This window comes from Schistocerca cancellata, chromosome 9 (assembly GCF_023864275.1).
Source record: "Schistocerca cancellata isolate TAMUIC-IGC-003103 chromosome 9, iqSchCanc2.1, whole genome shotgun sequence".
Classification (NCBI taxonomy): Eukaryota; Metazoa; Arthropoda; class Insecta; order Orthoptera; family Acrididae; genus Schistocerca; species Schistocerca cancellata.
This window is the reverse complement of record NC_064634.1, coordinates 505,473,850-505,501,630: the sequence shown is the minus strand read 5'-3', so window position 1 is coordinate 505,501,630 and position 27,781 is coordinate 505,473,850. Positions and strand designations below refer to the sequence as shown.

Genomic DNA, 27,781 nt, shown 5'->3' with positions numbered 1-27,781 from the left:
AATCCTATGAAAATGTCTTGATTTTTCTTAGCCTTGCTTCCATTATTAGCCGTAACGTCAGAATTGCCTCTCTCGTCCCTTTACTTTTCCTAAAGCCAAACTGATCGTCACCTAGCGCATTCTCAATTTTCTTTTCCATTCTTCTGTATATTATTCTTGTAAGCAGCTTCGATGCATGAGCTGTTAAGCTGATCGTGCGATAATTCTCGCACTTGTCAGTTCTTGCCGTCTTCGAAATTATGTGGATGATGCCTTTCCGAAAGTCAGATGGTATATCGCCAGACTCATATATTCTATACACCAACGTGAATAGTCGTTTTGTTGCCACTTCCCCCAATGATTTTAGAATTTCTGATGGAATGTTATCTATCCCTTCTGCCTTATTTGACCGTAAGTCCTCCAAAGCTCTTTTAAATTTCGAGTCCAATACTGGATCCCCTATCTCTTCTAAATCGACTCCTGTTTCTTCTTCTATCACATCAGACAAATCTTCACGCTCATAGAGGCTTTCAATGTATTCTTTCCACCTATCTGCTCTCTCCTCTGCATTTAACAGTGGAATTCCCGTTGCACTTTTAATGTTACCACCGTTGCTTTTAATGTCACCAGAGGTTGTTTTGACTTTCCTGTATGCTGAGTGTGTCCTTCCGACAATCATATCGTTTTCGATGTCTTCACATTTTTCCTGCAGCCATTTCGTCTTAGCTTCCCTGCACTTCCTATTTATTTCATTCCTCAGCGACTTGTATTTCTGTATACCTGATTTTCCCGGAACATGTTTGTACTTCCTCCTTTCATCAATCAACTGAAGTAATTCTTCTGTTACCCATGGTTTTTTCGCAGCTACCTTCTTTTTACCTATGTTTTCCTTCCCAACTTCTGTGATGGCCCTTTTTAGAGATGTCCGTTCCTCTACAACTGTATTGCCTACTGCGCTATTCCTTATTGCTGTATCTATAGCGTTAGAGAACTTCAAACGTATCTCGTCATTCCTGAGTACTTCCGTATCCCACTTCTTTGCGTATTGATTCTTCCTGACAAATGTCTTGAACTTCAGCCTACTCTTCATCACTACTATATTGTGATCTGAGTCTATATCTGCTCCTGGGTACGCCTTATAATCCAGTATCTGATTTCGGAATCTCTGTCTGACCATGATGTAATCTAATTGAAATCTTCCCGTATCTCCCGGCCGTTTCCAAGTATACCTCCTCCTCTTGTGATTCTTGAACAGGGTATACGCTATTACTAGCTGAAACTTTTTACAGAACTCAATTAGTCTTTCTCCTCTTTCATTTCTTGTCCCAAGCCCATATTCTCCTGTAACCTTTTCTTCTACTCCTTCCCCTACAACTGCATTCCAGTCGCCCATGACTATTAGATTTTCATCCCCCTTTACATACTGCATTACCCTTTCAATATCCTCATACACTTTCTCTATCTGTTCATCTTCAGCTTGCGACGTCGGCATGTATGCCTGAACTATCGTTGTCAGTGTTGGTCTGCTGTCGATTCTGATTAGAACAACCTGGTCACTGAACTGTTCACAGTAACACACCCTCTGCCCTACCTTCCTATTCATAGTGAATCCTACACCTGTTATACCATTTTCTGCTGCTGTTGATATTACCCGATACTAATCTGACCAGATATCCTTGTCTTCTTTCCACTTCACTTCACTGACCCCTGCTATATCCAGATTGAGCCTTTGCATTTCCCTTTTCAGATTTTCTAGTTTCCCTACCACGTTCAAGCTTCTGACATTCGACACCCCGACTCGTAGAACGTTATCCTTTTGTTGATTATTCAATCTTTTTCTCATAAAAGCTATGTCCATAAAATTTGAATCCAATACTTCAGTTGACCTATATGTTTAATATATATATATAATTTATATTAATATACTAAATTTAATTAAATTTAAATACCTATAAGGATATTTTATTATTATTAAGTGGTTATTTTAATTCATTTATTTACCGAGGATTATAGCTACTTATGTTTCTAGCTTAAAATAAATTATTGTATTATAATATATATAATAATATGTAATTTAATATTAAATATTATTATTATTGGATATAATACATAAAATTAATAGTGTTCAATATAAAATATTATATTAATATAAATAATTATATTAATTATAATGAGATAATTAATAAATTATCTACAATTACATTGTTTAACTAATAAATATTCAAGTTAACTTAATATAAAGTTAATTTCATATTAATAACATATTACAATAATTTACATAATTGTATCAAATATATTTATTATATTATTTAATCTTTCTTTATTATTAGTGAAAAGAAAGATTAAATAAGAAAGAATATAATACATTTGTTGGTATACATGTTTCATATCTATCTTTATTTATATACAATAGAGAAGTTGTTGTTGACCCATATAGGCCAACTGATGTATGGGATACAAATATTTGTTTCGTCTTTGATACTAATAGAGTCGACTGAAACTTGTCATATAGCAGTAGCGACGGCGAAAAAACCTACAACAGTACACATTTGTAACCCGTACCTGAGTTGACCTATGTAGGTCAACTGAAGAACTAATGTTAGCGAAGGTGAAAAACTCGACATACGTAAAATTTGTGTCCTGTACTTCAATTGAACTATATGCTTACAATGAAATGAAAACCCTTAGCTGCTTACAGGCGTTGACATACGTCAACGGGGACAGATGAAAATGTGTGCCCCGATTGGGACTTCGAACCTGGGATCTCCTGCTTACATGGCAGTCACTTTGTCCATCTGAGCCACCCAGGACACAGAGTATAGTGCGACTGCAGGGATTTATCTCTAGCACGCCTCCCGCGAAACCCACACTCTCAACGTATTGTCCCGCACGACATTCGTAGTGCCCCACCCCCATTATACTCATTACTCGCGGATTTTTGCTGATTCCCGTAAGAGTTCGGGCACTGTTTGTGCATGTCCAAAAGAACAGCTACCATCTTAGCATATATATATATATATATATATGAACTATATAGGTCAGCTGAAGTTTGAGATACTGGTACTAGTGCAAGCGAAAAGCAGCGACATACATAATATTTGTATCCAGTACTTTAGTTTACCTAAGAGGTCAACTGAAGAACAAGATACTACCTTCGTAGTTTAACTGACCTACATAGGTCAACTGAAGTACAGGCTACTAATTTTTCGTACGTCAATCTTTTCGCCTTCGATAGTGCTAGTATCGACTGAAAAATATTGTAGCAATACTAGCGCTAGCGAAGGCGAGAAAAAGCTACAACTGTCAAATTTGTATTCCGTACTGCAGTTGACGAATCCTTCTTCAAATCTTCCATATTCATAGGAATAGAGAAATCCATATCTACAAACAAAAATTAAAAATTAAAAATTGTCCAGAATGAAAACCACTTCTTCCAAAATATCTCAAACTCATTAAGCATGGAAACAGGTACCGAATGAATTGAAACGAACAAATTATTTAAATTAATAGAAGAGACAAAAATCGTACACAATGTCTAGCCCAGTCTTTTAAAAACACATTCATTTATTTCAATTTACAATGAAGACGCCTCGCCACATAAGATAACCGAGTTACTATCTATGGCTCGAAAATAAAGACATTAATATCTGTGAGTAACCAATGACGTCATGATCAAAGCCAACGGGTTGTGTCCCATTCTTCAGTTGACCCCCGTTTCGACTGTATTGGGTGCTTTGATTGTTTCATCAAAAATGACAGCTTTCTTTGATTACGGGTATACTAATCGATCCGATCGTAATATAAAGTTTAAAGGAATCACAAGACGTTCGTAAGTGGAGCCGCTCAAGCAATATTTCCTTTTGAATATATGTTACACTCTTTACATTTATTGTGATAGTTTTATTTCTGTCATTTGGCTTTAGATTTGCCTTACTTTGCTCAGTGTCCGTTCTCTCTCTTGTGTTCTCCACTGCCTTCCAAGTCACGAACGCCCCGACGTCCGAGCCACGCTCTATCAGCGGTCTCGTCCCCACACAACACACGGCTACGTAACCGCTCTGATTGCTGGACAACATCCCATCTCCTAATTTCCTCCTGCCAATAATTATTCATTGTCGTCCCCCTGTAAAAAAGATTGTGGCTAGAACAGCCGGAGACAGCGGTCATGTGGGTGCGTGAATGTGTATTTGTACTTTCTTTCCTTTTTGAAGAAGGCTTTGGCTGAAGACTTATGTGATACTCGTTTCGTCGCGCCTGCCTGCTGCACGGCACGCGAGTAGCAATCTAACCGCTTTACATTATAGGTATTTCCTCTTGAAGTTCGTTGCTACTAATCCACTGCACTTCAACACAAACAATGATGTACATAATCGCAGTATCAGAAGAAAAAAAATGACATCCATCATACAACGTTAAGGCTGTCTGTAGCACAAACAGGGGTTCACAACGCAGCAGCCAAAAGTTTTGGTCACTTATACATTGATACAAAATGCCTCTGTCTGTCTTTAATTAAAAAACAAGAAAACTAATAAATGCCATATTCACACATAAAAAAAATAGAAAACTGATGTCAATATGCAGTGGCTCCTTCCACAGCATTGCGATGTATCGTGCAGATGGCAATGGAACATGAAACTGAGTAACAAACTAACTATTTGTATATTGCAAACCATGGTATATGCTTATATACTTCGAAAACCTCTAAATGAAATTCAAAAGTAAAATCGCGCAGATGATCAAAGTAGACATACACTCCAATTGTGCTATGTTTGGTTATTTTTGAAAACTACCGGAGTTACTGGAGGGAAATATTCCGGGAAAAGAAGCAGATAGGTTACTGTTGGAAAGATACGCCTATATCTTACACATGTTAGACTATCATTACTAAAAAAATTTCTTACATACGTATCAAAGCAAAATATCCATTTTGCAGGTTTTAAGCGTCTAAAACCATTCCCTTAATTGCATTTATAGCATTCCACAATGCTGGAAGAAGTTTAAATAGTTTTATCGTTTGCTTTACCCTGTAAATTGGTTTTGTTGGTCACATACTGAATGACGCATCGTAGGTAAGATTTCAAAGTGAGAAAATATGGAAACTACAGTGAGACTAGTGCACTGACAATCCAATAAAACAATAATTTCATTCTACGCAGTTCTGTTTCTTTGACACTTCAATAATCGTTCACTTTGTTGGCATGCACAAGATGCGACAGCAAACATAGCTTCTTCCGCATTGCACACGTTTATGGGCTAACAAAGAATATGTAGGTAAGTTTTTTTTTCAAACGTCAACAATGAGCATACGAGCTGAAAGCTGATAATGGGATGAACAATAAGCAAACTAGCATTGGTTTCGGAGTTCCAGCTTCATTTGCTATCGATACAAATATGGTGAAAGTGGAATAAAATGTGTTATAAAGGCATTCTTTACACATTGCATCCTTCTCCTCTTGGCTATTCTAAATGTCAACAAAAACAAGTTACAATAACGAGACCAAATGTTTCGTTTTACTAGAGTAAATATGGATTCAAGAACAGAGGAACATCCGAAACTGCCTTCCTGACACCATCTTATTAATGTAAACACTGTAATTTTTAGTACATAAAACAGCTGTTGCATGCGCACGACAGAAATAATGAACACGAAGCAATCGCAAACAGTAGTCTCCTGATGTTTTTGACCATTTAAGATGGCGGCAGGCTCCACCCACTCTGACGTCAAAACAACTTACAGAGTAGGTTTGTAGCACCACCTTTCTTCCGTTTTTACCGTCATGGGTTGCTGTGTACGAAGCTTACAGTCCGTTCCACAAGAAAGTGAACACCATAATTTCAACTGCAATGTCCGCAGTGACATCTCTGTTAGTGGTTTAGAATCAGTACTCATTGTGCTTTTGCACAGTGTATTGATAAACAGTGTGAGAATCGAATGTTTTGTCCTGTCGGTTGAAGTTTTGGCTATTTGCACTTATTTACGGCCAATTCAAACGCTGAAATAATGTAAAATATTTCTCAAAACTGCCTTCTGAGGTCCGTTAAGAAGCTATTTGGTTCTAACGAGGCAAAGTGGGTGCTTCAAGATAATGATCCAAAGCATCGCATCCGTCTCTTTACAACGTGGAAAGAAGACACTGGGGTGCCCACGATGGATTGGGCTGCAATGTCTCCGGATGCAAATCCGATCAAAATGTTTGGTCATATATTAAGGTGAAGCTTAAAGGAAAGCCAATATGTACTTTGAAGCAGCTGTCATATAAAATCAGGACGATATGGAGATCGTTACCGAGAAAAAAAAACAGAAAATCTTGTGAAAAACACATGAAAAATGAACCAGGCTAAAATCGATAATGGCGGCGATTGGCTTAACTATTAGGTAATTGTGCAATGAGTAATAACATTTATTTTTATGTAAACATATATTCATAATAGTGTCTTTTGTTTTATGCGGATAACGGCGTACTCTTTCCTGTGGAACTGACTATCTTTAATTAATAACGTCAGTCAGCCAAGAGACTAGATTATACCTCTAAAAGTGCGAAATAGAATAGATATTATTTAAAAGTATAGACAATTTGGCTGTGGTTTTGAAATGGGAAGATATTTATGCGCTATTATCGAGCACGACAGATAGTATTTTTTTTAATAAAAGAATTAAACAATTTTGTTACGCCCTTCCTTAGCGAGGTGCGATTTCGTGTAGCAGAATTACAAACTGGAAGATTTTATTTTGCTGTTCTGAGTGGTGAGGTCGAATACCTGATTTTCTATCCAACATATACTATAGTTCATAGCACTTACCACTGAAGCTCAGATCGTAATTTGTAGTAGTTGTTCGTACCAACCTTGTATGTCTTGTTAATATTATTTGATGTAATTTATTAATATCACTATTATCAGGTTACCTTCCATTGGGAAAATGTGTGCACTCAGCGACTGTTATGTGATTTATAAATTAAAGACGGCAACAATCAGTCATCCTCTTTTTTTCTTTTGTAGGTTTTATTATGCAAGGCCAGATTTCGGCTAATGCCTAGCCATTATCAGTGAACTATTTTCTAATCTCGATGCATGTTAGTTTCCCTCTTGTTCGGGCGTCAGTCACGGTTCTTCAGAGTATTCAAAGAACTGTGACTGATGCCGGAACAACTGGGAAACTAACATGCATCGAGATTAGAAAATAGTGCATTGATAATGGCTAGGCACTAGCCAAAATCTGGATTTGCGTAATAAAACCAGCAAAAAAAAAAAAAATATAAAAGAAAAAAAGAAATATTGGGAAGAGTGATTGCCGCTCTCTATAATTAATAAACATCACTATTATCATGTTGTGGTAGCTACCACTAGAATATCAAACTACAAATAGTATCTGTGGCAATTCTGTAGTGCACAACATCATAGTGGTATGAAGTGTGGGCTTTACCTAATTAATTTCAACATCCAAGTAAAATTGTCTGCATTGTGATCTGTATAGACCATATTTCCAGTACAGAAGTGTATGCCCCCTGGTTATCTTAGCCGTAGTCTTATCTGTGAAGTCGAATGATATGCATCTGATAATAGAGCTAACAATGCAGATTCCTGTATTGTGCTTCTTGAGTACAACTGAGCTAAGGTGTTGATTTCTGCTGTGCGACGTTGCTCTACACTAAAATGTCACTGTGCCTCTGTAGTGTAATAGTTTTGCTATTCCTACGAGGATGTTTGTGTCTTTCGGGTGGCGCAGTACATAACTGAGTGCTTTTCAGTTGCTGAGTTTCGTAAAGATTTTTCGAGAAATACATTACTGGCCATTAAAATTGCTACACCAAGAAGAAATACAGATGATAAACGGGTATTCATTTGACAAATTCATTATACTATAACTGACATGTGTTCACATTTTCACGCAATTTGAGTGCATAGATCCTGAGAAATCAGTACCCAGAACAGCCAACTCTGGCCGTAATAACGGCCTTGATATGCCTGGGCATTGAGTCAAACAGAGCATGGATGGCGTGTATAGGTAGAGCTGCCCGTGCAGCTTCAACACGATACCACAGTTCATCAAGAGTAGTGACTGGCGTATTGTGACGGGCCAGTTGCTCGGCCACCATTGACCAGACGTTTTCAATTGGTGAGAGATCCGGAGAATGTGCTGGCCAGGGCAGCAGTCGGACATTTTTTGTATCCAGAAAGGCACGTACAGGACCTGCAACATGCTGTTGTGCATTATCCTGCTGAAATATTGGGTTTTGTAGAGAACGAATGAAGGGTAGAGCCACGGGTCGTAACACATCTGAAATGTAACTTCCACTGCTCAAAGTGCCGTCAATACGAACAAGAGATGACCGAGACGTGTAACCAATGGCACCCCATACCATCACGTCAGGTGATACGCCAGTATGGCGATGACGAATACATGCTTCCAATGTGCGTTCACCGCCATGTCGCCAAACACGGATGCGGACAGAACCTGGATTCATCCGAAAAAATGACGTATTCCCGTTCGTGCACCCAGGCTCGTCGTTGAGTACACCATCCCAGACGCTCCTGTCTGTGATGCAGAGTCAACGGTAACCGCAGCCAAGGTCTCCGAGCTGATAGTCGATGGTGCTGCAAACGTCGTCGAACTGTTCGTGCAGTTGGTTGTTGTCTTGCAAACGCCCCCATCTGTTGACTCACGGTTGGAGACGTGGCTGCACGATCCGTAACAGCCATTTGGATAAGATGCCTGTCACCTCGACTGCCAGTGATACGAGGCCGTTGGGATGCAGCACAGCATTCCGATTACCCTCCTGAACCCACAGATTCCATATTCTGCTAACAGTCATTGGATCTCGACCAACGCGAGCAGCAATGTCGCGATACGATAAACCGGAATCGCGATAGGCTACAATCTGACCTTTATCAAAGTCGGAAACGCGATGGTACGCATTTCTCCTCCTTACAGCAGGCATCACAACAATGTTTCACCAGGCAACGCCGGTCAACTGCTGTTTGTGTATGAGAAATCGGTTGGAAACTTTCCTCATGTCAGCACGTTGTAGGAGTCGCCACCGGCGCCAACCTTGTATGAATGCTCTGAAAAGCTAATCATTTGCATATCACAGCATCTTCTTCCTGTCGGTTAAATTTCGCGTCTGTAACACGTCATCTTCGTGGTGTAGCAATTTTAATGGCCAGTAGTGTATAATGCAGACTGTTTCCTCAAAAGAAAGATTTTTTACACTAGTTTTGTGATATCTTATGTTATCACTCTTGTAGTGGTGTATACCCAGCGTAGTTACATTTACTAGTTAAGGATGGGTACAAGTGAATGATGACAGGATGTGTTTTTTTTAATTCTTTATTTTGAAAATAGAGAAAGATCGTGCAACGAATCTGAGTTTTACTCCTCAGATGAGTGAAGGGCTGCTTCAAGTTAGCATCTTTTCGAGGTGCTCGTGTTTGTTCAGCCTTACGAGGTCCAGGGCCGTCCTGCCCATGTTCTCTCTCACCTCCCTATTGGCGCCGACTTCCAGCAGTGCAGCTGCCACGTCTGCGTAGCCGCAGTAAGCCGCACAGTGCAGGGGCGTCGCTCCCCACTGGTTCCTGGCATTGGGATCCGCAGAGGACGCCGCCAGCATCTTCACAACGGTCGTGTGGCCAGAGAACGCAGCCAGGTGCATAGGCGTGCTCTGGCAGTTGTCCCTGGCGTCGAGCTCGGCCCCGCCCTGCACGAGACGCCTCACTGCCTCCACGTGCCCCCACTGTGCTGCCCAGTGCAGGGCGGTCCATCCGCTCCAGTTTTCGTCCCTCACCCTCACGTTCGCTCCTGCCGCCAGCAGCACCTGCAGCTCCTCCTCCATCCCCAGCTTAGCTGCCTGGATCAACCTTCTACCTCTTTCCTCCTCAGAAATGCTCCTGCACAAGACATAGACATCCTTACACTCTACTATAAACACACATGCCAAACGAAGAAAACTATTATAAAAGCGAAACTGTAAGCACTTATGAATATTCATCTCTCATGTGTCAAATTACAAATCCAGGCATCACAGATTACAAATCTAGATATCTCACTTATGTATAGCAGTATCCGCCCATTAAACTCTTCATCCACTTTCCCTTAAAGATTTCTGCATTCCGTCTCATACCTAACTCACTTGTGAAATTTCATCGTAATTCATTCCAAACTTTGGTTCCCTTCGACCTCAGAATGGCATGTGTATTGTTAACAAATAGTTAACCTCCACTAAAACATACAGTTAGTACAGCTAACACATGAAACTATTCACACCTCCAGACAGTCTCCTCACAGGGTACCAAGTAAATATCAGTCAGGTTATTCATACATTTTGTGACATGCCGTCGCCAACCAGAGGAAGCTACTGCCTCCCACAAAATGAGTTTGGCGGAATATTTCAGATATAAGGAAGACAGTGGTTCGACTCTCCCTGCCACTCATCCACAAAGACTCATCTTTAAAATTAGCACAGAGCCACAGATAAACATGCATCCACTCAAAGATACACTCTTACACTCGGAAACCAACCCCCACCATCCCCACTCCCCTCAAACACCTATTGTGATATGATCCTGCCGTGGTAGACATGCGTACCTAAGTAACAGAGCCATAACTGGTGATTACCAAACTTTTGCAGTCATGCACATTGCCCAGAATAGTTGGTTTACAGAGCAACTCACGTCATAGTTGTCACATTGCAAGTCATCTATCATTTGTCACCGAACCCACTTACATATATCATCATATTGTAAGTGGGTTCGGTGACAAATGATAGAAAGAAACTCTCATCTCTGAACACAAAGTATGGCACGATTTACCAAACGGTAAACTTCAAATATCTCGGTGAAACACTACAAATGAATGGGCATAACAGAGACTCAAACTAACAAAGAAAAACTAAAGTGTTAGGTTTAATTAGTTCTAAGTTCTAGGCGACTGATGACCTCAGAAGTTAAGTCGCATATTGCTCAGAGCCATTCTTAAAAACTACAAGGCATACAAAGTGGTGTGGAATCATTACAACAAGAAGTCTATTTCACAAAAAGCCAAATTACGCCAGTACGACATGGTGGTGCTCCCCGAGGCACTTTATGCAGCAGAGACCACACTAATCCTAGGGCATACACGTATCAGACAACTAGAAAAAGTAGAACGGAAAATTCTTTAACATTATTGATAGTATTTTTAGGTATGTGTCTTGCTGTATAATCTCATATTAAGTGACTTCTGGTGTTTTTACAAGTTGATCCTCATGGAGTTCTGACTGTTTAATCTGTTCGCTGCTACTTTCTTCTCGTTGGTCTTTAATACGTACCACCTGTTGTGACAAATGACTAAAATTTTGCGAATTTCTCTTATGTTGCCGTGTCTGTTATAATCTCAGCACAAATGTTCTGTCTTACATAATTACCGATTGAGGTAGGTGTACTTCTGTCGTCCGCATATGCTGCAAAAGTTTTCATAATGTACAATGTCTGCACAGTTTGTGGATGTCCACAGCTGACCACGCTAAGTAATCAAAGCCCAAAATCCTTGAATCATTGAATACGAGAGAACATGTTTTCTTAAGTCCATTAAAACACTTGTTACCGTATTGAAAACACTAAAATGCATGTTCAGTCCCATATTTCCCCTTGAATAGTTACGAGACTCCCATTTCATGCAACAGTTTCTTATATTCTTCTATGATCAATGCTGAAAGGCAAGTTAAATACTCTCACTGTTGCTCGATCTAGACTTGTGTGAGTATTAATCAAGTACCACCTCCATTGTCTTTCACACAAATTTCATTGCCAATTAAAGCATGTTGCGAACATACCATTTCACTGTCAGATAATGATATATTTTCATTAAGCCCACCTCCGTCAGTTATCGATTTACGAAAAGTAAAGTGAACTTTAGGATGGATTTACGCAAACTGATAAGTGGTGGCTGCAAAACTGTACTCACGGCACATGTCAGACTACGTCAGCCGCAGGCATTGTTGAAAAATTGCGAGGCGCACAATCCTGCGAATGTCTCCACTCTTTCATGCCCGCACCAAGTTCGCCTGGATTTCCTGCTTGTCGATAACAGGTGCATCAACCATTAGACGACCTGAGCACGCCTGCAGACCTGACCCCAACTTTCACTGAGGCTGATGGTTTCACTGATTACTAACAGACACTGCCACCAGAGGCTCTCATATACGGTACATACTTTGTGGTAAGACAAGGCATGGTCTTCGACTGCCTCCATATCGCTGGTGTTGCTGTTCCTACATGTGCGATAAACTCTGATTCTAGATTCTGAAAAAGCAAGGTGAAAATATCAGCGACAAAGCAAGTTGAAGCCAGGGCTGGACGCATGGTGAGGTAGTCTAACGGTTACACAACTGGTTGTGATAAGCAGGAAATCGTCATTACAGTTACAGCTTGCCACAAATTTTTAATGATCACTACTTAGGAAGTGTCGGAAAAGTCTTTGAAAGAATAATATACAAAATTGATGTACACTTCCAGACAAAGCAATGGGAAGCACTCAGAAGAAATGGTCAGATGTCGACGTAATTTCTCACACCAAGATATCATTGGTGGGTATGTAAATGATTAGAATACAAATTCACTGTTACTGGTACAATGGTCACCACAGTGCATTAGTGAAGTTTGCGTGTAGTGTTGCTAACATACCTGATACTGTCTATAACGGACACAAACAGTGTTAGATGTTTAGTGATCACTGTGGAAATACGGAGATAGCACATGTCCGTGAATGACAGTGGCCCAATATTGTACTGCAGGGGAACATGAGAGCAGTCAACACGTAATCAAGGCCCTTCACATCTGCGCCTGGCATCAGAAAAAAGTAATGGACGCCCTGAGACAATCTGCATCGTCTCCCACTTTAGGTAAGAGATTAGCACACCGAGACTTTGGGATCACGGTTGCATGCATAAGCTGTCATTAATACCAAGACTTCTGGCATAAGAAGTCAGCCTTATTCTGCCAACGGCCTTGTCAAAGAGGGCGGAGGAGCGGATACAGTTTTAGGGCAATCTCTTCTCCTAGGGGTGGGAAATTGCCCCTAAAGGTGGAAGAATCAGCAATGATCAACGACATGAGGATGCAGAAGGCAATGGAAACCACTGCATTAAAGACACGTAACGTGTATCCACAGGACATGCGGCCTGTAATTGAAGAAGTGTCATAATGATCTCTCCATTGGCAAAAGATTTCGGAATAGTTCCCCACTCGGATCTCCGGGAGGGGACTGCCAAGGGGGGGGGGGGTTACCATGAGAAAAAGATTGAATAATCTACGAAAGGATAACGTTCTACGAGTCGGGGCGAGGAATGTCATAAGCTTGAACGTGGTAGGGAAACTAGAAAATCTGAAAAGGGAAATGCAAAGGCTCAATCTAGATATAGTAGTGGTCAGTGAAGTCAAGTGGAAGGAAGATAAGGATTTCTGGTCAGATGAGTATCGGGTAATATCAACAGCAGCAGAAACTGGTATAACAGGTGTAGGATTCGGTATGAATAGGAAGGTAGGGCAGAGGGTGTGTTACTGTGAACAGTTCAGTGACCGGGTTGTTCTAATCAGAATCGACAGCAGACCAACACCGACAACGATAGTTCAGATACACATGCCGACGTCGCAAGCAAAAGGTGAACAGATAGAGAAACTGTATGAGGATATTGAAAGGGTAATGCAGTATGTAAAGGGGGACAAAATCTAATAGTCATGGGCGACTGGAATGCAGTTGTAGGGGAAGGAGTAGAAGAAAAGGTTACAGGAGAATATGGGCTTGAGACAAGGAATAAGAGAGGAGAAAGACTAATTGAGTTCTGTAACAAGTTTCAGCTAGTAATAGCGAATACCCTGTTCAAGAATCACAAGAGGAGGAGGTATACTTGGAAAAGGCCGGGAGATACGGGAAGATTTCAATTAGATTACATCATAGTCAGGCAGAGATTCCGAAATCAGATACTGGATTGTAAGGCGTACCCAGGAGCAGATATAGACTCAGATCACAATATAGTAGTGATGAAGAGTAGGCTGAAGTTCAAGACATTTGTCAGGAAGAATCAATACGCAAAGAAGTGGGATACGGAAGTACTAAGGAATGACGAGATACGTTTGAAGTTCTCTAACGCTATAGACACAGCAATAAGGAATAGCGTAGTAGGCAGTACAATTGAAGAGGAATGGACATCTCTAAAAAGGGCCATCACAGAAGTTGGGAAGGAAAACATAGGTACAAAGAAGGTAGCTGAAAGAAACTATGGGTAACAGAAGAAATACTTCAGTTGATTGATGAAAGGAGGAAGTACAAACATGTTCCGGGAAAATCAGGAATACAGAAATACACGTCGCCGAGGAATGAAATAAATAGGAAGTGCAGGGAAGCTAAGACGAAATGGCTGCAGGAAAAATGTGAAGACATCGAATAAGATATGATTCTCGGAAGGGCAGACTCAGCATACAGGAAAGTCAAAACAACCTTTGGTGACATTAAAAGCAACGGTGGTAACATTAAAAGTGCAACGGGAATTCCACTGTTAAATGCAGAGGAGAGAGCAGATAGGTGGAAAGAATACATTGAAAGCCTCTATGAGGATGAAGATTTGTCTGATGTGATAGAAGAAGAAACAGGGGTCGATTTAGAAGAGATAAGGGATCCAGTATTAGAATCGGAATTTAAAAGAGCTTTGGAGGACTTACGGTCAAATAAGGCAGAAGGGATAGATAACATTCCATCAGAATTTCTAAAATCATTGGGGGAAGTGGCAACAAAATGACTATTCACGTTGGTGTCTAGAATATATGAGTCTAGCGATATACCATCTGACTTTCGGAAAAACATCATCCACACAATTCCGAAGACGGCAAGAGCTGACAAGTCGAGAATTATCGCACAATCAGCTTAACAGCTCATGCATCGAAGCTGCTTACAAGAATAATATACAGAAGAATGGAAAAGAAAATTGAGAATGCGCTAGGTGACGATCAGTTTGGCTTTAGGAAAAGTAAAGGGACGAGAGAGGCAATTCTGACGTTATGGCTAATAATGGAAGCAAGGCTAAAGAAAAATCAAGACACTTTCATAGGATTTGTCGACCTGGAAAAAGCATTCAACAATATAAAATGGTGCAAGCTGTTCGAGATTCTGAAAAAAGTAGGGGTAAGCTATAGGGAGAGACGGGTCATATACAATATGTACAACAACCAAGAGGGAATAATAAGAGTGGACGATCAAGAACGAAGTGCTCGTATTAAGAAGGGTGTAAGACAAGGCTGTAGCCTTTCACCCCTACTCTTCAATCTGTACATCGAGGAAGCAATGATGGAAATAAAAGAAAGGTTCAGGAGTGAAATTAAAATAGAAGGTGAAAGGATATCAATGATATGATACGATTCGCTGATGACATTGCTATCCTGAGTGAAAGTGAAGAAGAATTAAATGATCTGCTGAACGGAATGAACAGTCTAATGAGTACACAGTATGCTTTGAGAGTAAATCGGAGAAAGACGAAGGTAATGAGGAGTAGTAGAAATGAGAACAGCGAGAAACTTAACATCAGGATTGATGGTCACGAAGTCAATGAAGTTAAGGACTTCTGCTACCTAGGCAGTAAAATAATCAATGACGGACGGAGCAAGGAGGACATCAAAAGCAGACTCGCTATGGCAAAAAAGGCATTTCTGGCCAAAAGAAGTCTACTAATATCAAATACCGGCTTTAATTTGAGGAAGAAATTTCTGAGGATGTACGTCTGGAGTATAGCATTGTATGGTAGTGAAACATGGACTGTGAGAAAACCAGAACAGAAGATAATCGAAGCATTTGAGATGTGGTGCTATAGACGAATGTTGAAAATTAGGTGGACTGATAAGGTAAGGAATGAGGAAGTTCTACGCAGAACCGGAGAGGAAAGGAATATGTGGTAAACACTGATAAGGAGAAGGGACAGGATGATAGGACATCTGCTAAGACATGAGGGAATGACTTCCATGGTACTAGAGGGAGCTGTAGAGGGCAAAAACTGTAGAGGAAGTCAGTGATTGGAATACGTCAAGCAAATAACAGAGGACGTAGGTTGCAAGTGCTACTCTGAGATGAAGAGGTTAGGAGAGGAATTCGTGGCAGGCCGCATCAAACGAGTCAGTAGACTGATGACCAAAAAAAAAAAAAAAAAAAATACCACGACTCAAAAGGCTGTATTTGGAGAGATACCATGACCAGGAAGCATGGGCTGCCGGTGAATGGTGTTCCATTGTGTTCAGTGACGAATCGTTCTTCTGCACTACCCTACATGACCATTGTCAGTGGGTATGAAAACAAATGATTTTGAGGGGCACAAAATTGTCACTCCTTACATCATTGTGTTGGAAGCCATCAGGTATGTCTTCAGGACACGGCTTGTAATGACTGTGAGAATTCCGACGGCGCAGTAGTACATCATGCCAGGTCCTGCATCCTCACGTGTAACCTCTCAAGCGACGGTACTGTGGTGCCATTTTCAAATAGGACAAATTTTTATTGATATGTGGCACGTGTCTTGATGAACTGTCTGTGTGACACTGAGGTACTTCTGTGGCCATTAAAATCCCCATATCTCTTCCTGGTAGAACATGTCCTGGACCACCTCAGACATCAAGTTTGTTGCAGTGCTAATATCTGGGATATCAAGAACCAGTTACAACAGTTAGGGGCCAACCTGCATCAAGAGAAGGTACAGGGGTTTTTATGGCACCCAACTGAGTCAGTTCATGCATCCAGGACAGAGGGGGTGCAATGGCTTGTTACACTAACATATCTTTGTAAATTTAACCCAGAGCTGCATAAGCTGTCACTAATACCACGACTCAAAAGGCTGTATTTGGAGAGGTGCCATGACCAGGAAGCATGGGCTGCCAAAATAACTTCACATACACTCTCAACTAAAGAAATTTAATTTGGTTTCCTGCTGCATTCCTAGGAGCTTCACCATTCTCATCAGACAATGCATTTAAACACACACTCGATGCCTCCTTACCACTACTTGACCATTTCTTTTTGAGGACAAACAAAGAGTTTCATGTCTGCCCAGCTAGCCGCACAGTCTAATGCGCTGCTTCTCGAGCGGGAAGGGACGCCGGTCCCTGGCACGAATCCGCCCGGCGGGTGAGTTTGGTTTGTTTTGAGGGATGAGACCAGACAGCGAGGTCATCGGTCTCATAGGTTTAGGGAAGGAAGTCAGCCGCGCCCATTCAAGGGAACCATCCCGGCATTTGCCTGGAGTGGTGTAGGGAAATCACGGAAAACCTAAATCAGGATGGCCGGACACGGGATTGTACGATCGTCCTCCCGAATGCGAGTCCAGTGCGCTAACCACTGCGCCACCTCGCTCGGTTCCACGGATTAGTGCCGAGATCCTGTATGCCGGCCAGCCTGTGGATACTTTTTAAGACGGTTTTCCATACTACTCGGCCAATGCAGGCTGGTTCCCCTTGTTCCATCTCAGTTACACTGTATTGGCAATTGCTGCACAAACACTGTTTCCACATACGCCATGTAAACCATAATTATTTTACCATACAAACATTTGCGGTTACACTCGTCTGGTGTGAGGTGTTCCCAGGGGTGCTCCGCTGGGGACCGAACCACACAATAACCCTGAGTTCGGCGTGGGGCGGCAGTGGGGTGGGTGGACTGCTGTGGCCTGTTGTGGGGTTGTGAACCACTGCGGGCTGCGGCGGGACGAAGCCTCTCAGTCGTTTCTAGGTCCCTGGTTTCATACATACATATATACAAAGCGTTTCCTTCGCATTTACAGATTAGCATAACATAAAAGTTTTGTGCAGTTGCAGTACATCAGAACCCCTTTCTATATCCACTAACTCCTAATTTGGAAGATTAAAAACTATCAATGAAAGCAGAAATAGCATCTCACACAACATTCAGTGTCTTTAGAAAAGAATTTTGTTTCTTAGCCACTTTTACAAATAACTGGCTGAAGTCCTTTCAGTGTCCCAAGCACAATTTAATACAGACTGTGAGCCAGGAAAATGATGTACAGAATCACTGTCATCCATGCCTTCTCGAACATCAAAGTCCAGCACATCAAAATGGTTGAGAGCAGCAACTATTGCTGAAAATTATAGCCACAAAAGCAAAACGAGGATAATGGAATATAGTCGAATTAAGTCGGGTGATGCTACGGGAATTAGATTAGGAAATGAAACACTTAAAGTAGTAAAGGAGTTTTGCTATTTGGGGAGCAAAATAACTGATGATGGTCGAAGTAGAGAGGATATAAAATGTAGACTGGCAACGGCAAGGAAAGCGTTTCTGAAGAATAGAAATTTGTTAAAATCGAGTATTGATTTAAGTGTCAGGAAGTCGTTTCTGAAAGTATTTGTATGGAGTGTAGCCATGTATGGAAATGAAACATGGTCGATACATAGTTTAAACAAGAAGAGAAAGAAGCTTTCGAAACGTGGTGCTACAGAAGAATGCTGAAGATTAGATGGGTAGATCAAATAACTAATGAGGAGGTATTGAATAGAATTGGGGAGAAGACGAGTTTGTGGCACAACTTGAGTAGAAGAAGGGATCGGTTAGTAGGACATGTTCTGAGGCATAAAGGGATCACCAATTTAGTATTGGGAGGCAGCGTGGAGGGTAAAAATCGTAGAGGGAGACCAAGAGATGAATACACTAAACAGATTCAGAAGGATGTAGGTTGCAGTAGGTACTAGCAGATGAAGAAGCTTGCACAGGATAGAGTAGCATGGAGAGCTGCATCAAACCAGTCTCCAGACTGAAGACCACAACAACAACAAAACTGTATCAAAACGTATGATAAAGGGAGATTCGATTTTTTTGCTGTAACACTTGGTTAACACCCCAATAAGTGATGGTGTGAATGTGGAATAAGTGCACGTGTAGCGACGCAACTCACCGCATGCGAGAGACGACAGCGTCGTCAGGTGGAGGAGAATGTCGGGGAGCGGCGGGTGGCGCAGTTGTGACAGCAGTCCGGCTGGGGTCGCTGCGCGGCTGGGAGTCGGGCCTGCCCTCCGGAGAGGGTGGAGCGCTGCAAAGAGAGACACTGCGAGCGTATCCACACTGGGGCAGCCCCTCCGAGCAACTGTCTTCAAAGATAGTAGAACACATGCTGCTTCGACAGTAGTGTGTCCAGAAGATAAATGGCTTACAAGTGCGCTAATCGGAGACTCCTGTGTTTCCCACAGCAGTGGTAATACGTCAGACTACTGGTCTTTTGAAATGCAGCACAAATTGAAGGCACTACTGGACTGCTGGATATAAAAATTACGAGAATGTGATTTTCACTCTGCAGCGGAGTGTGCGCTGATATGAATCTTCCTGGAAGATTAAAACTGTGTGCCAGACCGAGACTCGAACTCGGGACCTTTGCCTTTCGCGGGCGAGTGCTCTACCAACTGAGCTACCCAAGCACGACTCACGCCCCGTCCTCACAGCTTCACTTCTGCCAGTCTCCAGTCTGTAGGCAAAGGTCCCGAGTTCGAGTCTCGGTCCGGCACACAGTTTTAATCTGCCAGGAAGTTTCATATCAGCGCACACTCCGCTGCAGAGTGAAAATATCATTCTGGAAACATCCCCCAGGCTGTGACTACGCCATGTCTCCGCAATATCCTTTCTTTCAGGAGTGCTAGTACTGCAAGGTTTCGCACGAGACCTTCTGTAAAGTGTGGAAGGAAGGAGACGAGGTACTGGCAGAAGTGAAGCTGTGAGGACGGGGCGTGAGTCGTGCATGGGTAGCTCAGTTGATAGAGTACTTGGCCGCGAAAGGCAAAGGTCCCGAGTTCGAGTCTCGGTCCGGGACACAGTGTTAATCTGCAAGGAAGTTTCATAATAATTACGGTACAAAAAAAAATCACAAGGAAATTTGAACAGCACTAACGAATATATGCATTTGATGTTATACAACGATCATCAAATGTTGTTTGAAGCGTACCCTGCCGGTTTGTCAAGGACCAGCGTGTCAGACCGCAGACAGTACACAGGGGACAGCGCGTTTTGAACTGGGCAGAAAGGACATTCAGGGACAGAAACGACACCAATAACCGCAACAGATGACGTACAGAAGGTTATTTGCTGCATCCTAGGAAAAGGAAGCACTGCAGCATACACTGGATGTCGTATAGCTACGTCACAAAGAACTTCAAGCACGGATGGTGGCGGAAATTTGACTTCTACTGCTCGGTGAGTCCAGCACAGCGTTGTGACCAATAGGTGCCTGTCTGTGTGTATCATAGAACAGAGTGTACAGAACCACAGACCATATTCTGGGGCATGGTTCAACAGAAAGGAGAAGGAAATCTGAAACAAAGGAAAAGCATCGTGTGACACTCGTTTGTCTTCTCGTAAGATGGTCGCTGGATGTGTGAGAGGTAAGCAGCTACAGCCTCGCGTAAATGTGCTTCAGTCACATTGTTCACTGGATATCTTCCATATGTGTCCTGACTGAGAACCTTGCCATTCTTCTAGGAACCTAATATATAACTTAAAAATTATATATAATGGCCCTTGCACTGCTTGATGAGCTTAAACAAAAACTGTTTCTCACATTGAAGAGATATTGGATACATGCACCAAGAAAGTGAAAGTGAGATATACGTCCCACAAAGCTGTAGTACGGATCTGAAAATATCAATTACTCAAGGTTTCGACAAGTGAATGTTTACAGCATTAGAAGATGACAAATGGGAAATTTTAAACACATTACTGCCCTCCTTGAACCACACTGCTCAATACTAAAGTGTTCCTGATGCTGCTAATGACCGAAACACTTGCTCCACATCTTCTATTTATGCAACGTGGATGGTTTTTGTAGGTGCCTCACCGACGTCACAGATACCAAATATCTTTAAATTCTACATCGCTCGAATATGTTTACAAAAAATGATTCAAATGGCTCTGAGCACTATGGGACTTAACTTCTGAGTTCATCAGTCCCACAGAGACCTAACTAACCTAAGGACATCACACATATCCAAGCCCGAGGCAGGATTCGCACCTGCGACCATAGCGGTCGCACAGCTCCAGACTGTTGCGCCTAGAACAGCTTGGCCACTCCGGCAGCATATGTTTACAGCGAGCAGTACAGTGTTCAGAATGAACAGCGCTGGATGCAACCTACACACATTAGCGTGTCTGACTGTGCGCTGAGCAGCGCATTTTTGTGTAGTGAGCAACAATCCCTTATACTGTGCACATGGTTAGTGGGACCTTTGTGCTGAGACACTTGATCCCAAAACCTAATAAGCAACTTCTTGTACACGTGCAGTTTAACATAGCACTGCACATAAGGATGCTCTGCTTAAGTGGTAATACACTGAAGTGCCAAAGAACTGGTATAGCCATGTGTATTCAAATGCAGAGATATATAAACAGACTATGCCGCTGCGGTCGGCAACACCTACAGAAGACAATAAGTGTCTGCATCAGTTGTTACATCGGTTAGTCCTACTACAATGGTAGGATGATTTAAGTGAGTTTGAACGAGCAATGGGACACAGATTCTCCGAGGTAACGATGAAGTGAGGATTTTCCCGTACGACCATTTTGCGAGTGTACCATGAATATCAGGAGTCCGATAAAACACCAAAACTCCGATATCGCTGCGGCCGGGAAAAGATCCTGCAAGAATAGGGTCAACGACGGCTGAAGAGAATCGTTCAACGTGACAGAAGTGCAACCCTTCTGCAGGTTGCTGAAGATTTGAATGTAGGACCATTAACAAGTGTCAGTGTGGAACCCATTCAACGAAACATCATCGATATGGGCTTTCAGAGCCGAAGGCCCACTAGTGTACTCTTGATGACTGCATGACAAAAAGCTTTATGGCTCGTCTGGGAGCGTCAACACACTGCACTGTCCATGATTGGAAACATTTTGTCTGGTCGAACGAGTCTCGTTTCAAAATCTAATGAGCGGATGGACGTGTACTGGTACGGAGACATCCTTATGAATGCATGAACCCTGCATGTCAGGAGACTGTTCAAGGTGGTGGAGGCTCTGTAACGGTGTGGGACGTGTGGAGTTCGAATGATATGGGACCCCTGATACGACTAGATACGACTCCGTTGGTTGACATGTACGTAAGCATCCTTACTGACCACCTGGACCCATTAATGTCCATTGTACACTCCTACGAACTTCGGCAATTCCAGCAGGATAATGCAACGCCCCACAAGTCCAGCATTGCATCGGAGTGGCCCCAGGAACACTCTTCTGAGTCTAAACACTTCCGCTGCTACCATATCCCGCAGACATGAACATTATTGAGCATATCTAGGCTGCCTTGCAACTTGCTGTTCAGAATGGAGTCTACCCTATCGTACTCTTACGGATTTATGGACAGCCCTTCAGGATTAACGGCGTCAATTGCCTCCAGAACTGCTTCAGATATTAGTCCATGCCACGTCGCGTTGTGGCACTTCTGCATGTTCGAGGGTTCCCTGCACGATCTTAGGCAGGTCTACCAGTTTCTTTGGCTCCTCTGTGTAGGTACCTCACTGACACCGGAAACAACAAATATCTTAAATTATGCTTCGCCCGAACACTTTCACAGCAAGAAGACAACGCGCAGATGAGCACTCACAGCGCTGGATGCAACAGACATACATTACTGTGCTTGATTCTGCACTGAGCAGCACATCTTTGTATTGTGAGCAACAGTGAGTGTGCCCTTTGTTGTGTTGAGAAATTTCATCCCAAAACCTAAACAACAAGTTCTTGTACACATGCAGTTTGACACATCATTGCATATAAGGACGCACTGCTCAAGTTTTGATGCAATTCATGAAGCTACGACAAACCCCGATCCTCCACGACTTTGTTGGCAGATTTATCTGCTTATAAATATAGTTAAGTTAACAGACTTGATAAACCAGTTATGAGAAGGTAAAGCAAATGTTGATAATTACACTACTGGCCATTAAAATTGCTGCACCACCAATATGACGTGCTAGAGAAGCGAAATTTAACCGACAGGAAGAAGATGCTGTGATATGCAAATGATTAGCTTTTCAGAGCATTCACAGGTGGGCGCCGATGACGACACCTACAATGTGCTCACATAAGGAAAGTTTCCAACCGATTTCTCAAATACAAACAGCAGTTGAGCGGCGTTGCCTGGTGAAACGTTGTTGTGATGCCTACTGTAAGGAGGAGAAATGCGTACCGTCACGTTTCCGACTTTGATAAAGGTCGGATTGTAGTCTATAGCGATTGCGGTTTATCGTATCGCAACATTGCTGCTCGCGTTGGTCGAGATCCAATGACTGTTAGGAGAATATGGAATCGGTGGCTTCAGGAGGGTAATACGGAACGCTGTGCTGGATCCCAATGGCCTCGTATCATTAGCAGTCGAGATGACAGACATCGTATCTGCATGACTGTAACAGATCGTGCACCCTTGATGCTGCATCACAGAGAGGAGCGCCTGTGATGGTGTACTCAACGACGAACCTGGGTGCACGTATGGCAAAACGTCAGTTTTTCGGATGCATCCAGGTTCGGTTTACAGCATTATGATGGTCACATCCATGTTTTGCGACTTCGCGGTGAACGCACATTGGTAGCGTGTATTCGTCGTCGTCATACTGGCGTATCACCCGGCGTGATGGTAACGGATGCCATCGGTTACACTTCTCGGTCACCTCTTGTTTGCATTGACAGCACTTTTAGTGAACGTTACATTTCAGATGTGTTATGACCCGTGGCTCTACCCTTCATTCGCTCCCTGCGAAACATTACATTTCAGCAGGATAATGCACTACGGCATATTGCAGGTCCTCTACGGGCTTTTCTGAATACAGGAAATGTTCGACTGCTGCCCTGGCCAGCACATTCTCCAGATCTCTCACCAATTGGAAACGCCTGGTGAATGGTGGCCGAGCAACTGGCTCGTCACAATATGCTAGTCACTACTCTTGATGAACTGTGGTGTCGGCCGGCCAGAGTGGCCGAGCGGTTCTAGGCGCTACAGTCTGGAACCGCGCGACCGCTATGATCGCAGGTTTGAATCCTGCCTCGGGCATGGATGTGTCTGATGTCCTTATGTTTAAGTAGTTCTAAGTTCTAGGGGACTGATGATCTCAGCAGTTAAGTCCCATAGTGCTCAGAGCCATTTGAACCATTTGAACTGTGGTATCGTGTTGAAGCTGCAGGGGCAGCTGTACCTGTACACGCCATCCAAGCTATGTTTGACTCAATGCCCAGGCGTATCAAGGCCAGTATTACGGCCAGAGGTAGTTGTTCCGGGTACTGATTTCTCAGGATCTATGCACCCAAATTGGGTGAAAATGTGAACACATGTCAGTTATAGTATAATGTTTTTTGTCCAATGAATACCCATTTATCATCTGCATTTCTTCTTGATGTAGCAATTTTAATGGCCAGTAGTGTACGTATACACAGCATCTGTGTCTCCCAATAAAGTAACGTTTAAGGAAATTTAGTTGCACGGATAAGACAATGTACTGCGGATAGTTTGCTCGTGGGAAGATACGTACACAGATATCGGAGAACAGACGAACATCTTGCGGATGCATACCTAGTGTCTGCAGGTGGCTCTGCAATCAGGCGAGTCAGCTCGACAACAGACTGTGGGTGGCTGACCACAGCGTCTGCCCAGCCCTGCGTCATCATCACGCTGTGGGTGTTGGCCTTCAGGAACGCGACAGCGGCCTGCTGGAGGCTGGCGCAGGAGTGTTTCAGCGCGAGCACCGCCGCGGCCGCCGCGTTCTCCACGGTGAGCTGCCCGGCCACCTGCCGCTCGCAGGCAGCCTTCAGGGCCGGCAAGCCGTACTCATCGGCAGCTGCCAGCAGCTGGGGGGCCAGGCTGGGCAACTGCGGCGCCTGCAGCGTGTAGAGGTAGGCGACCAGGTGGCGCAGCACCGCGCCCTGCACGCCGGGCAGCTTGGCACGGCCGCGGCGGACGGCGGCGGCGAGCGCGGGGCTGCGGGCGGCCAGCACGGCCCGGTGCGCCGCCAGACGGGTGCCGCCCGCCTCCAGCGTGACGACGGCGCCAGCCCCCGCGTCCAGCAGCCCGGCCAGGTCCCCGGCCGACGGCTCCTCCATTTCCTTCGCGGCTGCCACGGTGCTCGATTCTGAAACAATACCCCACTCAGCAGCCCTTTGCCCATACAGCGCGCTGGCCGGAGTGGCCGTGTCGTTATAGGCGCTACAGTCTGGCGTCGAGCGACCGCTAGGTCGCAGGTTCGAATACTGCCTTGGGTATGGATGTGTGTGATGTCCTTAGGTTAGTTAGGTTTAATTAGTTCTAACTTCTAGGACACTGATAACCACAGAAGTTAAGTCTCATAGTGCTCAGAGCAATTTAAAGCATTTTTAACCCATACACAGCACTTTAGATAATACAATCGCACCTGGCTCAAGCAACAGTTGGCAAATTTTGTCCGCCATGAGTCAAGTGCAGTTGTGTGGTTTCTTTCATGCATCAAATGGGCCAACAGTTCCAAATTCTGAACGATAATGTTTTAAGAATTTCTGTTTGTTTCAACGCATTTCACTGGCACAACAAGACCTACACTACTAGCCATTAAAATTGCTACACCAAGAAGAAATGCAGATCTTCAATAAAATTCTTCAGGGTATCAGACCCCATCGTCATAATTATGACGATGCGGTCTGATACCCCGAAGTATTTTATTGAAGATGACAATGGCCGCGGAAGCCTACGCTTACAAGAAATGCAGATGTTTCATTGGACAAATATATTATACTAGAACTGACATGTGATTACATTTTCACGCAATTTGGGTGCATAGATCCTGAGAAATCAGTACCCAAAACAACCACCTCTGGCCGTAATAACAGCCTTGATACGCCTGGACATTGAGTCAAACAGAGCTTGGATGGCGTGTACAGGTACAGCTGCCCATGCAGCTTCAACACGATACCACAGTTCATCAAGAGTAGTGACTGGCGTATTGTGACGAGCCAGTTGCTCGGCCACCACTGACCAGGCGTTTGCAATTGGTGACAGATCTGGAGAATGTGCTGGCCAGGGCAGCAATCGAACATTTTTGTATCCAGAAAGGCCCATACAGGACCTGCAACATGCAGTTGTGCATTATCCTGCTGAAATGTAGGGTTTCGCAGAAACTGATTGAAGGGTAGAGCCACGGGTCGTAACACATCGGAAACGTAACGTCCAGTGTTCAATCTGTCGTCAGTGCGAACAAGAGGTGACCGAGACATGTAACCGATGGTACCCCATACCATCATGCCAGGTGATACGCCAGTATCGCGATGACAAATACACACCTACAATATGCGTTCAGCACAATTTCGCCAAACACGGATGCAACCATCATGATGCTGTAAACGGAACCTGGATTCTTCCGAAAAAATGACGTTTTGCCATTCGTGCACACAGGTTCGTCATTCAGTACACTATCGCAGGCGCTCCCGTCTGTGATGCAGCGTCAAGGGCAACTGCAGCCATGGTCTCCGAGCTGATAGCCCATGCTGCTGCAAACGTCGTCGAACTGTTCGTGCAGATGGTTGTTGTATTGCAAATGTCTCCATCTGTTGACTCAGGGATCGAGACATGGCTACATGATCCGTTATGGCCATGCGGATAAGATGCCTGTCATCTCGACTACTAGTGATATGAGGCCTTTGGGATCCAACACAGCGTTCCGTATTACCCTCCTGAACCGACCTATTCCATATTCTGCTAACAGTCATTGGATCTTGACCAATGCGAGCAGCAATGTTGCGATACGATAAACTGGAATCGTGATAAGCTACAATCTGACCTTTATCAAAGTCGGAAAGATGATGGTACGCATTTCTCCTCCTTACACGAGGCATCACAACAATGTTTCGCCAGGCAACGTCGGTCAACTGCTGTTTGTGTATGAGAAATAGGTTGGAAACTTTCCTCATGTCAGCACGTTGTAGGTGTCGCCACCGGCGCCAACCTTGTGTGAATGCTTTGAAAAGCTAATCATTTGCATATCACAGCATCTTCTTCCTGTCAGTTAAATTTTGCGTCTGTAGCACATCATGTTCGTGGTGTAGGAATGTTAATGGCTAGTAGTGTAGTAGGGAGAGCATAAGGGAACAATTGACAGGAATTGAGGAAAGAAATACAGTAGAAGAAGAATGGGTAGCTTTGAGGGATGAAGTAGTGAAGGCAGCAGAGGATCAAGTAGGTAAAAAGACGAGGGCTAGTAGAAATCCTTGGGTAACAGAACAAATATTGAATTTAATTGATGAAACGAGAAAATATAAAAATGCAGTAAATGAAGCAGGCAAAAAGAAATACAAACGTCTCAAAAATGAGATTGACAGGAAGTGCAAAATGGCTAAGTAGGGATGGCTAGAGGACAAATGTAAGGATGTAGAAGCTTATCTCACTAGGGGTAAGATAGACACTGCCTACATGAAAATTAAAGAGACCTTTGGAGATAAGAGAACCACTTCTATGAACATCAATAGCTCAGATGGAAACCCAGTTCTAAGCAAAGAAGGGAAAGCAGAAAGGTGGAAGGAGTATATAGAGGGTCTATACAAGGGTGAAGTACTTGAGGACAATTTTATGGAAATGGAAGTGGATGTAGATGAAGATGAAATGGGAGATACGATACTGTGTGAAGAGTTTGACAGAGCACTGAAAGACCTGAGTCAAAACAAGGCCCCTGGAGTAGACAACATTCCATTGGAACTACTGACGGCCTTGGGAGAGCCAGTCCTGACAAAACTCTACCATCTGGTGAGCAAGATGTATGAAACAGGCGAAATACCCTCAGACTTCAAGAAGAATAT

At 43.3% G+C, this 27,781-nt stretch overlaps 1 protein-coding gene across 1 annotated transcript; it reads right to left on the bottom strand.

Moving 5' to 3' along the window:
* Positions 1-9,360: 9,360 nt before the first annotated feature.
* Positions 9,361-24,675, bottom strand: LOC126101163 (GA-binding protein subunit beta-1-like). The gene is made up of 3 exons (XM_049911858.1): positions 24,537-24,675; positions 18,894-19,028; positions 9,361-9,864 (listed from the first exon to the last, which is right to left on the bottom strand). The coding sequence occupies exons 1-3, from the start codon at positions 24,629-24,631 to the stop codon at positions 9,378-9,380; spliced, it is 717 nt and encodes a 238-aa protein (XP_049767815.1). The 5' UTR covers positions 24,632-24,675; the 3' UTR covers positions 9,361-9,377.
* Positions 24,676-27,781: the final 3,106 nt, after the last annotated feature.

Excerpts from the sequence above, each read along its gene's own strand:
- LOC126101163 (XM_049911858.1), bottom strand. The coding sequence starts at position 24,631 with ATGATGACGCAGGGCTGGGCAGACGCTGTGGTCAGCCACCCACAGTCT. Across the intron at positions 19,029-24,536 it reads GAGCCACCTGCAGACACTAG|CGCTCCACCCTCTCCGGAGG; the intron begins GTATGCATCCGC and ends CTCTCTTTGCAG. Across the intron at positions 9,865-18,893 it reads GCTGTCGTCTCTCGCATGCG|GAGCATTTCTGAGGAGGAAA; the intron begins GTGAGTTGCGTC and ends TGTCTTGTGCAG.